The 13,041-nt window shown below is 39.3% G+C and overlaps 2 protein-coding genes, 1 long non-coding RNA gene and 1 pseudogene across 5 annotated transcripts; 2 read left to right on the top strand and 2 right to left on the bottom strand.

Annotated features, from left to right (window-relative positions):
- The first annotated feature begins 1,566 nt into the window (after positions 1-1,566).
- Positions 1,567-2,186, top strand: LOC149269593 (uncharacterized). Its single transcript, XR_016269024.1, has 3 exons — positions 1,567-1,721; positions 1,784-1,849; positions 1,942-2,186. It is a non-coding gene; the product is annotated as an uncharacterized LOC149269593 (long non-coding RNA).
- A 601-nt stretch (positions 2,187-2,787) lies between these two features.
- On the top strand, positions 2,788-4,671 carry LOC108609847 (uncharacterized). 2 transcript variants are annotated; one of them, XM_089463923.1, is made up of 5 exons: positions 2,788-3,116; positions 3,576-3,691; positions 3,762-3,966; positions 4,025-4,149; positions 4,213-4,671. In XM_089463923.1, the coding sequence occupies exons 2-5, from the start codon at positions 3,667-3,669 to the stop codon at positions 4,554-4,556; spliced, it is 699 nt and encodes a 232-aa protein (XP_089320049.1). In that variant the 5' UTR covers positions 2,788-3,116; positions 3,576-3,666; the 3' UTR covers positions 4,557-4,671. The 2 variants fall into 2 exon arrangements, with proteins under 2 accessions (XP_089320049.1, XP_089320048.1); XM_089463922.1 differs by lacking the exon at positions 2,788-3,116 and adding an exon at positions 3,382-3,414.
- Positions 4,672-5,335: 664 nt separating this feature from the next.
- Positions 5,336-6,829, bottom strand: RFeSP (Rieske iron-sulfur protein). Its single transcript, XM_018004813.2, has 3 exons — positions 6,622-6,829; positions 5,948-6,327; positions 5,336-5,883 (listed from the first exon to the last, which is right to left on the bottom strand). The coding sequence occupies exons 1-3, from the start codon at positions 6,704-6,706 to the stop codon at positions 5,665-5,667; spliced, it is 684 nt and encodes a 227-aa protein (XP_017860302.1). The 5' UTR covers positions 6,707-6,829; the 3' UTR covers positions 5,336-5,664.
- A 3,974-nt stretch (positions 6,830-10,803) lies between these two features.
- LOC108612124 (protein disulfide-isomerase A6 homolog pseudogene) lies at positions 10,804-12,617 on the bottom strand (annotated as a pseudogene). Its single transcript, XR_016269204.1, has 2 exons — positions 12,462-12,617; positions 10,804-12,393 (listed from the first exon to the last, which is right to left on the bottom strand). The product of XR_016269204.1 is annotated as a protein disulfide-isomerase A6 homolog pseudogene (transcript).
- Between the last annotated feature and the right edge of the window lie 424 nt (positions 12,618-13,041).

The following is a 13,041-nucleotide window of genomic DNA, read 5'->3' as shown; positions in this document are numbered from 1 at the left end:
TGCCCGTTACATACTTTTTCACAAAACCATTATACCCTGATTTCCCATTGAAAATGGGTTCAGGGTATAAAAACTGATAAGAAATGAATTTTCCATAACATTTTAGAAAGCTTACCTATTCTTCAGTTGTAGTATTAATTCTACACAAAACTTAATACATTTAAATCATTTACATTTAAAAAATATCAAAGCAAATTTTGCTATAAGTTCGCTTACATTTTAGCTAAATGTAATATTTGAAAATAGCCAGATTTGTAGCTAATAGCTGTTTGAAAATTTGTGTAGCAATCGGCCTTAAAAAGTAGCCAGATCTAGCTACAAAATAGCTGATTCGGCAACACTGCATGCATGCACTTTGCGTTTTTTGTCTTACTCTCCCTCTCTCTCTCTAACTCTCTCTCTCTCTCTCTGTGGGCTCTCAAATCATGAAGCTCAGCAGCGCACAAAAATTGAAATTTCTTCACGACGGTCCCAGCTCTTTCCTTTTGAGTAAAGAGTATACCGAAATCTTAAAATCGTTTGCGACATTTATGCAAACAAATTGTTAGCGTTTCGATATATATTTATGGGAAGGGTATGAATGCGTTGAGGCGCATAAAGAATATGATCTCGCGACGGGCATGCACACACACATTTACATCCTTGCTACGTGTATGTGCTTTTGTGTGCGTGCGTCGCGAAACTCAATTCTTTCTCAGTATTTTCGTCTATTATCAGCCCAAAATATGCCGTTGGTCTGCCTTGTGAAGTGAGCACATGCATACATACATTTGTGTATGTGTATGCTTGTATGGGATGGCAAGCTAATTGTCTCTGGATTTAGTAGTTTGTAAATTTTGTATGATTTGAATCGTAGGGTGACTATCAAATGGGCCATTATGACTTAATTAGAAATTTTTGACAATAATGAGTAAAGCTTGAGTATAATATGACATGTGTATTTCATATATTGCAAAGCATTTAATAAAGTTACGATAATTTTTTCGGTTAAAAATGTGTATAAAATAATTTTAATTATATATAATTATTTACGGATATAAACACATTTATAAACATGATTAGCAATAATAATACATAAATGTACTTATGTACATACATATGTATGTTCATACATAGTACATCTGTGTAAAGTGGTTATGACAGTCCGTAAGACCGACCAAATGCAAATGCTGGGCTTTAAAATTGCTACAAGCAGCAAGAGTAACGCACGCAGGTCACAAATGCTCATACATGTGGCAAGGGACTACAAGTGTGTGTGTGCATGCCCGTCGCGAGATCATATTCTTTATGCGCCTCAACGCATTCATACCCTTCCCATAAATATATATCGAAACGCTAACAATTTGTTTGCATAAATGTCGCAAACGATTTTAAGATTTCGGTATACTCTTTACTCAAAAGGAAAGAGCTGGGACCGTCGTGAAGAAATTTCAATTTTTGTGCGCTGCTGAGCTTCATGATTTGAGAGCCCACAGAGAGAGAGAGAGAGAGTTAGAGAGAGAGAGGGAGAGTAAGACAAAAAACGCAAAGTGCATGCATGACCATTTCGTTTGCGTGCTTAGAGCTAGTGCTGGGAAAAAGATCGATCTAGCAAACGATATATCGATGTTTCATATCCATCGAAAATATCGATGTAGAAAACTTCGATACTTGATATATCGCCATCACTATACCATTAATTCCCCATCACTTGAATTAAAAGCGTGGGATAAGACTGTCAGGTAATTTGCAAATTATTTTAACAATATAATTCAAATACTAACGTAACCCACTTTTCATTTAGGATTTTGGTGTTGGTAGTGTTGTAGAGAAATGGATAAGTTTTTAAAGAGCAAGGACAATGGCGAAGGTAAATATTATTTTACTGCTTATGTCAGCCACACACGTGGTCTGCAGCTTTTGCGTTTTAAAATAATGTAACAAACACGCATTTGTTTGTAGATTGCGACGCGGATAAGGAAAATGGAGAGGAGGAGATACCACGTAAGCTGGACACATAGTAAATGAGAAAAGGAGTTGTCTCAAGCCGCAGCAAGTAGATATGCTGCTCTTTATAAACAAAAATGATTGGACGAAGTAAATGATCTTATTAAATAATATAATCTTTGTTACATAGTTTAGTTTAGTTTATATGAAACGTTTTTTAATTTTAATAAGAAATTCATCTTTTGTTTTTTATATGAAAACTTTTTTTTTAATTTTGGGAGTTATGTTTATGAAAATATCGATACATCGATCTGAGACCCATACATAATATCGAAATATCGATCTACGTAAAGATCGATCTTTTCCCAGCACTACTTAGAGCGCACTGATTTCGTCGTGCTATCTTTCATTACCCGAGCCAGCCAATACCAAGCCGAGCGAATACGAAGTTGGCTGGGACCTGCCACACAGATTTTGCGGCGTGGAAAAACGTTGCTCTACATGTCTAGTCTATGCAGGGATGCCAAGTCAAACTTTGAAAATTACGTAGCCAGGCTACAAAATCTACGTGTTTTTTCGTAGCGCAATGTTGCTGAAATACGTAGATCTACGTACTTTTTTTAAGCAATAAAAAAAAATGAATAAACCATTAAATTTGTAAATTAACTGTATTGTACTTCGTCGTTATTAATTTCATTTGTCGTTTTAGAAAGCAAATTACATTATTCAAATTATACATATTCATTTATGTATGTACATGTTTTACAAAAATGTATACATGTTTCGATTTAAATATTTCAGGTGTTTGTCAGAAGTCTCTAAGTTTTCTTTTAATCCACTTTTGGTGTGAAGCAAGCCTTTTAAAGTCTCCGTGTCGAATTTGTTTCTGTTATTTGTCTTAATTACATTAATTGCTGAAAATAAACGCTCAGCATTAGCACTTCTATGTGGCAAAATAAGCATATTTTGCGTTAACTCCGTCAAGATGGGAAACATGTGGGTTGAACTTCCCTTTTTTACGTTTGAAACATAACGCCAAAAGTCGTCTGGCAGTACGGATTACTCTTGGTTGGAGTTACGTTTGCTTCTTCGTCGGTGTCACTTGTCAAAATTTCCATTTTTTGTGAATTCATTCACTTGAATTTTTTCTCTCCAATTTTTAGCCCAAATTCTAAAGCCCAAATTCTAAAGTAAGCGATGCCAATCTTTTTCAATTTAGCGCTGCTAACCCATTGAAAACGGCATTCGTAAACATATCGAAAATGAAGTTTAGTGCGGCTAACCCAATATAAACCATATTATCCTTTTTATTTAATTCATAATATATTGATATTACCCAAAAAATTTAGCTTTTAGTGTATTTTGCAATATTTTTTAAAAGTACGTAGTTTTAATCTCATCACACGTAGGCACGTAGATCTCCTTTAAAATACGGAGATCTACGTCAAAAGACGGAGGGTTGGCATCCCTGAGTCTATGTGTTCTCTGGTCAGTGGTCTTCGCTAGGCAAATTTTCTTCAATGCATAAAAATCTATAATTAACTCGCTCATTGATAGTTATTTCATGCCATTTTAAAGTTGAAATACTTTCTCTACTATATTCTCCCCACTATTGCGCATTTACTTATAACAATTTCATCGTTTCTTAGCCAGCGCTGCCAGAGTCATCGATGAGACCGAACAGCTTTAAAAACAAAAAGCATCTTATCGATTTTTTGTCTATCGCATTTTCGGCACATCATGCGGAGGATGGAAAACAGAAAACGTAAATAAACAGAAAACGCAAAAAATTTGAAATTTTATCATAATTCTAACATATTTTAACTAATTTATAGCAAATCGCACAAATGGATCACGATTTGCATGGGATGCGGCGTCGACGAGCCAGTTTTTGAAGCTGTGGCAGGAAAATATAGACGATTTGCGTGGTCAGCGAGTCAAAACGGACATTCATAGAGAAATGGCGGATAAAATGTGGAAATATGGACTAAGTCATATCGAAATCAAAGCTAAAATAGATAATATGACCAGGAAATACAGGTAATGTAGCTGTGAAGACTATTGAGAACACAATTAACTATATTTAGCTTTCTTACAGAATAGAAATGCTAAAATGCCGGAAAACGGGTGAACCTTCTAAATGGAAATATTTTAGTCATTTGAAGGAAATCTTAAAGGAGTCCAAACTGGTTAACTTAAGACTGTGCATGGCTGACAATTTTGGTATAGTAATTTATATATATCGATATAATTTTTAGATATTTCTAATAAAAAAAATATTTGCAGACTTTTCGCCTTGGGAAGATTCGGATAGCATGGATTCATTCGATCCGCACGAGAACCTCTTGAGTCCACCTGCTATAGAGCCCAACGAAAGTGGGACCTCAAACAGTCCTGAGTCAACAGCCTCCAGCAAAAGTGATTTATCCTCTTCAGGCAGAAACTCTCAACCATCACTTGTGAATTATAAATTAAGCAGATCGTCCAGAAGCCTGGAAATAGAGGAAGCCCGGCTAGCAGTTCAGCGTGAAAAGCTGAAGGTTTTGAAGGATATGGCAGATGATTTATCAGCTATACATAGAGGTTTTCTCAAAGCTTACAAACTGAAGGGATCTATCATCTCCATCTAATTTGTTAATGTAGCTCTCCGCTTGCCATGGTTTCTATTTGCACTAATCCTTTGTATATAGCTAACGGCGTAGCAAATTATGTATAGAGACTAATAAATAAACTTGTTAACTACAATTGCGAAACACCAAATCAAATCAAAGTAAATTACTGGCAACGCTTTAGACTAACACGATGCAACGATAGTTTATGCGATAGATAGTTGAAGTAAGTTTGGCAGTGTGGCAACGCTCGTCAAATTGTGGCACGCGCTTCAAATAACGACTGCACTTGCTGCAAGCTTTTTTTTTCGCTAATATATAAAGATTAACTAGTTTTGTGTTATATTCTGTGAAGTATTAGCTGTCAATAGTGTCCGTTGTGAATTGTTTTATTTACACATCAGTTTGTTAGCTGTTAAATAAGCAAAAATAAGCTAAACGCGGTGGCAGTTCTTTGTGAATTGTGGAATGTGGAATCCAAAAATCGTCTGCATTGTGCGAATTTTTTTTTTTTTCCTTTTTTTGTTTGTGTTTTGGTAAGTTGTGAGTTAAAGTGTAAAGAGTGAAATGCTATTATATTGTAGTATATGTGTTATTATTGCTGCATTAGTGTTATATGTAAATGCATTGGAAATCGGGTGTCGTGCAGGTCAGTCTTACAGTTAATCACTAATTTGCCTTACTCTTTGCTTACCCTTCGCGAGGGATTCCCTATCAAGTGCACACATTAATATACATTGTCCAAGAAACAGCTAGCTATTTTTGATAATTTGTGTACTTCTTCCCAAATGCAGGTATAGTTTGTAAGTTTCTATAGAACATTTGACTTTAATACGCAACATAAACTACAACAAAGTCTTGTCCATCCAATAGTTATAGCAATCATCATATCCAAATTAAATTACTGTTTGCTATAAACAATGCTCCATTGAAAAATTGCGTCTTCAAATCTTTGTTACATTTGCCAACCCAAATATAACTGTTCTTTTTTGGTATTTTTTAGTTTATAACCGTTCTGGTATTTTTGTGGTGTTTTTTTTTTTATTAATTTACATTCCATCCATTCCTCTACTTTTGCTGTCGCGGGGGCTTTTGCTTAAACGTTAACAACTTTCGCTTCGAAGGATCTTTAACCAACGACCAGGGTAGTCTCATCGGGGAACTCGTGGGTGGGCACCTCCAGGTTCAATGGCGCCGGGCCCTTGCGGATGCGACCCGATGCATCATAATGGGAACCGTGGCAGGGGCAATAATAGCCACCGAAATCTCCGGCATTCGCAATTGGCACACAGCCCAGATGTGTGCAGACGCCAATGACGACTAGCCACTCGGGCTTGACCACGCGTTGCTGCAAGCAAATGCAAATATATATAGATATAAAGTTACGATAAAATATAATATTATATAGTTACATCGTCTGTCTCGGGATCACGCAGCTGGGAGGTGGGCACGCTCCGCTCTGTCTCGATCTCGGCTGGGGTACGATGGCGGATGAATAGTGGCTTGCCGCGCCACTTGAACGTCACCGACTTGCCCTCTGCTATGTCAGCCAACTTAATCTCGATCTTGGCCATGGCCAAGACATCAGCCGAGGCGCTCATCGAGCCAACGAAAGCATTCACCATGCCCTTGGCCGCATAGACACCGCCAACGGCGCCGGCGCCCACCAGCAGATAGGAGAAGGCTTTGCGCTCCTCGGCGCTCTCGTTGCGGCGACGCGAATCCTTCACAGAGTCACGACGATAGGCCGAAAAGTCAGGCACCTGCAGGTCGGTGTGAGCCTGGCGTGTGGCTGCAAGGGAAATTCGATTAGAGCGGTATTCAGCATAAGTAATATTGGAGGCTTATTTTCTATTCCTTTTACACTCTTGTACGCCCAATCAGCTGTTCGCTGAGAAGGTTATGTTGAAATTACGTAAGGAAATTGGCAGGCTGTGCCAATTAGGCATAACAAACATTGCGAAAATCATTTATTGCTCAGCTATTATTATTATGAACTGCACACACTTTCGCACTTTTAGCCAATTTCACATTATATAACTCTGCCTCTGCCTCTCGATTTCCCACTTCACTCGTTGTTGCTTACCAACGGCTGCTCCGGTGGCCCGCAGGCTGTTAGACAGCGCCTGTGCGGTGGCGCGCACATAGGCACAGGACACGGCTTTCATCATCTTGTGAATGGGTTTTTTAAATTTGTTATTTCTCTATTTGTTTTTGTATCGAAAATCTCGTTGACGAGACCAACGTCGTCCGCTTGCTTTGCTGTTGCTGTGAAAAACCAGTGTGACCGTAGCCTGTAAATGTAAGAATGTCAATTATTTTATGACCCATTCGGATTTCATAATATAACATACCTACATTTTTCTATTTTAACATGACAAATCGAATATGCAATATATATATTACAACATATATAATTATTCTATGTGAAATATGTATTTTTATATATATTTTATATACTGAAAATAGCTGAAATTAAACTGCCAACGTTAACGCAAATATGAGTTGAGTTACGCATGTTGCGTTACGTGATAGTTGTTACGTGGGCAAGCAATGTTGGCTGCGCGCAAAATTTGACTCACTTGATGTTGGTTGCTTGAGCAATTTGAGGGGAAGAATTGAAATGGGCGCGAAATTCGAAATTGGTTTAAGAACAAATTTTGAGATTTTGCAAAATTGTATTTGAAGAGTTCTTACATTATTATTATTATTATATATTTAAAATAATTATAATTTCTTATCAATAAATATATTTATTGCTTTATATTAATAGTTAATATTACATATTAATTATATAAATACTATTTTTCTAAGAAATTGGGCTACCAGAAGCCCGTTTTCTCGCTATATTTTCTCTAATGAAAATGCATGTCGATTTTCCGAGCTAATAATAGTCAGCTTCCCTGCTCCCCACCCACTGAGTGGCTGCTCATCAAGGTGAGCAACCCTTTTATTAAGAACTTATTCACGCTGAAATTACTTAACTGCAACAATTTAGCTTTCATCAAATGGGAAAAGGGTTTTCATTGGGAAAACCGGTTTGTGCACCCCCAAAAAATCCACCACCAAAGTTTTTCTGTTGCATTTTCGCCGTTCACAGCCTCATGATGTCATTTGCTGAAAATTCTTCAGGCTGCAAAAAATGAAAAGTTTAAGCAGCGAAACTGACAGAGAAAATTCCCTTCAACTTAATTAATAATAGCTGCTGAGAAATATAAAGAATAACTATGAATAACTATAAAAGAAAATATTTGCAAATTGCGCTGAGCTCATCGCCGCAAAACAATAAAACATAAAGTCCATAAAAAATGCATAAAAATGAGCGGAAAAATGTATATATATAAAATTCGCATAAAAATAGGCAACGGCTGAATTATTCGCCAAAAACTTTAAAGCCAGAAGCCTAAAAAACAAAAATAAAGCTGTAAAAAAAAAAAAAAAAAACAGCTACGCACAGCCGGCAAATGTAATTCCTTTGGCGCCAGCCCTGTGATTATCGAAAGTAGTTCTTTTTGATGTCGAAAGTTTTCCAACTCCTCCCATTGAATGTCCCCTCTTCACCCGCTCCGCGCCCAGCCGTCACTAGGTGGCGCTGGCGAAAGTGAAAAGCGAATGCCGAAATGCGCCCGCTTCCTCCATAGAGCCAGCATTTTGGCCAGCAGGGCAATCTGCGCACATAAAGGCGCCTCTATGTACTTGCCACAACACTTACACACACACACATACAGCCACTCTTATATAGACTCTATCACATTCACATAGAGAGCCGCACAAAAAGTGCGTGAATTTTTGGGCAAAACAACAAATGCAAAAGGAAAATTTTGTTGCAACTACAACGAAACTGAAATACGCTAACTTTTTTTGTTTATTAAAAGGCTAAAAAAATTTCGGGCAAGCAACATTTAAATTTAATTTAAATTTTGGTTCCTCCAGCATTACCAAAAATTTTATTTAATGCAATATTAAAAAACAATTTCTTTTAAATACATCTACATTTAAAAAATTAATGTGAAAATTAATTATATGTATCTACATTTAAAAAATGAATGTGAAAATTAATCTTATGTATCTTTTAGCTAAAACGAACTAATTTTTAATTATTAAATTTACAATTAATCAAATTAATGAAATTAATTTACAACTTTTAAATATAAGATTTTTTGCAGCTGAAACTAACAAATAGTTATTAGTTATTTATACAATAATTATTAAAAAAAAAAACGCTTTACAGTTCTCGTTCAAACACAGTTTTTTTTTTTTTTTAATACAGCAAATTTATATAAAAATTGGTTTATCTACTACGATTAATATCCCAGCTAAGAAGCTTAAACCGAATGTAAAATTTCAACTTCTATTTTCCTATATATGAAATCGCGTATATAATTTCGTATGGAAAAACGCATTGCAGTCAAGAGGATCGAAGACGATATGATATATAAATATATTTATATATATGTATATTAATAGTATTATTATATTATTATTTTTATAATAACGCTAACATTGTAGCTCAGCTAAACCTGCTTTGAATTATTAGCTCAGCTCAGACCAGCTGGACCAGTCCCTAGACTTCACTTTCCTCTGATAGTCTAGTAAATCACTTTTGGTTAGTGTATAGCAGCAACACAGTTAAAACTATGCCGCGTAGGCGACGCAGCAGCAACAGCAGCAGCAGCGGCAAGAGCAGCAGCGTCGGCGGCAATAGCAACCAGAACCAGCAGCAGAAGCAAAAACCAACTTCCCCAACTTTACTTTACCCGACACTAGCGCCCCCTCTACTCAGCGCCCACCAAACACCGGCCGCCGCCCACTGCCCCCCTGCTGCTGGCATTAACTGCGTTACACTTTTCAGCAACTTTTACATTGGGCGCCAACTACAACAACAACAATAGCAACAACAACAAGCATGAGCAACTGCTTTTGCCTCCTATTTTTCAACTGCTCGCCCACACACAAACTAAGCGCCAGGGGCTGCTTTTGCTATGTGTGTGTGTGAGTATTTGAGTAAGAGTAAGTGTGAGTGGTGTGTGTGCAGCATTGCGGCTGCGGCTGTGGCAACAACAACAACAGCAACAACAACAACGACGACAGCAACATTGCCTGCTCGAGCCGCTTATCGCAACATCAGCCAAGCATAAAGCTCAATACGCACAACCACCCTGCAGCAGCAGCAGCAGCAACAACAACAAACAGTCGTCCCCGCCCATCCGCCGCCGTCGCCCCCCCCTTTGACGAAAGTTGAAAGTGGAAAATTGTGCGTGGCAGCCAAAAGTTTCGTAGCTGAGCCAACTGCCTGATTGACTGACTGACAGACGGACAGACGGACGGACGGACGGACGGATGAACTGAGCAACTGACGGACGGACTAACTGAGCCACTGACAGTCGGGCAGAGCCACCTTAAGCCCCACTGCAACCCCTCGGCCTACCTTGCGCCATGCAAAACCCATTTACTCCTTGGGCTTCGGCTTCTCTGAAAATTAAATGAATAAGCAGCTCGTTCTGTGCAACGCTCCGTGCCGTGGCCTGGGCTAAAGGGGGTTAAGCTGTGGCCGGGCAGGGGCGTTCCATGGCTGGTGAGGCTGGCTCGTGGCTTGTGGCATGTGCAGCCTTTAAGTTGCGCGCTGTCCCACTTCCAGACCCAGTCCCAGTCCCAGTCCCAATCCCAGAAGCCGCTGCCAAATGTAGCACAGCTGGCAGTCATTTTTGTGCGCCTCACTGACGGTTTGCATTTAAAGTTATTATGCCACAGGCTAGGCTCTATATAATATAATATAATATAATATATATATATATAATATATACGTGTGTGTGTGTATGCTGGCACATGCTTCGGCTAAGGCTAAGCAGCTGCTGTTGGCCATATTTTGTCCAGCCAAGATTAGGTGACCATGACAATTGCTCAATTGCCAATTGGTCAATTGGTCAATAAGCATTGGGCATTGGGCATTGGGATCTGCTCAATGGCTTCCAAGCAACAGCTGCCCACATATTTGATAAGCTTGGCTTTAATGAGCCTGAACTGAAAGTCCATAAACTAAAGTTCAAATGGATAGTAAAAAGAAAATCAAAGAATAATCAGTAATAGTGTTAGTACCAGGAGATCCCCTGAACCTCTTGAGCAACTGATATTTTCATATTGCTAATTTCGTAGAATGTGGGTGTCTTTATAAGCGGAGCCGTTATAGCCGGATTCTACTTCACCAATATTTCCAATTTTATTGCAATCGATTTATATTTTAATCAAAATTGAACTCTAAATTAAAAACTTTTTTTTTTGTTCTTTTTTCTGAATTTACTTCATAATTTAGAATAATTTAAGTATAAATATAATAATTACACAATTCAAATTCTGATTTTGAAGTGAATTCCAATTAAAAGTATGTTAGAATGTTGGAAAATTGGTACAAAAAGATAATGTCAAGAATGTAAAGGATCGATCGGTCGGGAATATGATGTGGGTCGAGAGTGATTATGATAAGTGTGAATGGAGCTCTGGAGCTCTCTATAGTTCATCCGGAATGGGATGGGCGCCGGCGGGCGAATCCTTCTTGTCATCCTTGCCGTCCCAGGGCGCGATGTTCGCGATGCGCGGCAGATCGTCACAGTTGACGGAGGTTAACTTGCCACGCTCCTTGGCAATGTTGGCCAGAAACTCGTCGACGGCGGCCGTGGTCATTGGGCCCCTGAACAGGGCCATCTTCATTTTCATGCAGTTGACAACAGCCAGACTGGGATACTTGTAGTTGATGCCCAGCCCCTTCTCGAGGGGCATCTGAACGGTGGCCTCGCTCCAGACCCAGCCCCAGCGCTGCTTCTTGTAGTTGTGGCCGACGCCGCGCAGCACGTTCAGCATATGATTCCTGCACTTGGCGTTGCAATCCTTCAGCGTGGGCAGGAAGGCGAGCAAGCACCAGTCCTCGTTGACGCACGCATTGAACAGGGCATCCTCGCTGGTGATCTCCACAATCTTAAAGGCCGGCACCAGACCCAAATCCTGAGTGTTGACCCAGTCTATGATTCCGTCCGCTGTGCGCTTGCTTCCCTTGTACTCGATGGCGTCGGCCGCATGCTCCGTTTGAGCGGGTATATAGAAAATTGTGGGATAGCCCTGCACCTTGTACTCGGCTGCCAGTTCGCTGTGGGCGCTGGCATCGACCGCGCCCACTTTGAATTTGCCCTTCAGCTCCTTGGCCACCTTGATCCACTCGGGGGCCAGGCTCTTGCAGTGCGGACACCAGGGCGTATAGAACTCCACCAACCAAATGTCCTGCGACTTGAGCACCTGCTCCTTGAAGTCGTTCGGCTGCAGTTCGATCACATCGCTATCCATGCAAATGCTATCCTTTGCGGGAGGAGCTTCAGGATCTTCGCCGCCGATGACGTCTTTGATCTGCTTCTTGATCTCAGCCATGGCTGATTCGGCAATGGCGATCGCTGTGCGTGGCCCAAAGAAATTGATGGGATTCTTCTTATCGACACCGAAAATTTTGATCATTGGAAAGCCTTGCACTTCATACGCTGCGCTCAGCTCCGAGTTGCGCTCTCCATTGATCACGCCCAGTTTGACAACGCCTTTCAGGGCCTTGGCCAGCTGCTTGTATTCGGGCACTAGGGCGTGGCAGTAGCTGCACCACGATGCATAGAACTGTACCACCCAAATGGCATCGTCCTGTAGCACGGTGCTATCGAAGTTTTCACCGCTCAGCTCCACAACGCCATCTGTTGGCGAGTAGAGGCCGCTCGACTGGCCAGCGACCATCATGAAGAGCATCAGGACGCTGCATAGAGCGAGAATCACGAGGATCCGAATGCTCCACGATTTATTTAACTGATTCATTTTCACTTCGTCTCTATTACTGTAAATATAAATATATATTTAAAAATATATATATATATTTTTTTTTATAAATAATAAAATTCTTACGAATATGTTGAACTAATAACTCTTGAATTGTTGTTATAGCAATGAGTCTACTTTTTGCTTGAGTCTCGCATCTGCTCGATTTGTGGTTTAAAGCCTACTACGACTTTTCTATTTGGTGTATTATTTGGAAATCGAATAAGACTATCAAAAATATTTGTTGCCTTCGTTAAATGCTTATTAAGACTTTGTATACCATCATTAGAGCCGCGTGAAACCGCTCTCAATGTGATCGCTCTCCATATGCTTACTCTCCTAAGCACGATCTCTGAGTGCGCTATGTGAATAATATAATGAATAATTAAAAGAATGATAAAATGGAATATAAATTAACGAAAAAATAAAGTGGAATTTGATATAAATTCATGAATCTCTAACATGCATTCAAGGACAGAATATTTTAATCTTTCATAATTTATTTATTAAAGTGTGTATTATAGAAAAATTAGACTAAAACGTTCCTTCGTACTCGATTTGTGATCTATTGCTAGTTTCTCTATAAACGCCAGCATTTCCAATTTTTGCTCTGCCTTCTGATCATATGCTTCCCCTTATATAGTTAATCAATCAATCTCAATAACGT

The sequence above is a fragment of the Drosophila arizonae genome, chromosome 3 (assembly GCF_054131065.1).
Source record: "Drosophila arizonae isolate 15081-1271.41 chromosome 3, UAZ_ARI_1.0, whole genome shotgun sequence".
NCBI classification, from domain to species: Eukaryota; Metazoa; Arthropoda; class Insecta; order Diptera; family Drosophilidae; genus Drosophila; species Drosophila arizonae.
The sequence above is the reverse complement of the archived record's forward strand: the minus strand, read 5'-3'. Positions and strand labels throughout refer to the sequence as shown.

Bases quoted from the DNA above. Each gene is read 5' to 3' on its own strand.
- RFeSP (XM_018004813.2), bottom strand. From the start codon at position 6,706: ATGATGAAAGCCGTGTCCTGTGCCTATGTGCGCGCCACCGCACAGGCG. The intron at 6,328-6,621 runs GTAAGCAACAAC...TTTCCCTTGCAG, and splicing joins GGCCACCGGAGCAGCCGTTG to CCACACGCCAGGCTCACACC. The intron at 5,884-5,947 runs GTAACTATATAA...ATTTGCTTGCAG, and splicing joins GTGATCCCGAGACAGACGAT to CAACGCGTGGTCAAGCCCGA.
- LOC108609847 (XM_089463923.1), top strand. From the start codon at position 3,667: ATGCGGAGGATGGAAAACAGAAAAC. The intron at 3,692-3,761 runs GTAAATAAACAG...ACTAATTTATAG, and splicing joins GAGGATGGAAAACAGAAAAC to CAAATCGCACAAATGGATCA. The intron at 4,150-4,212 runs GTATAGTAATTT...AAATATTTGCAG, and splicing joins GTGCATGGCTGACAATTTTG to ACTTTTCGCCTTGGGAAGAT.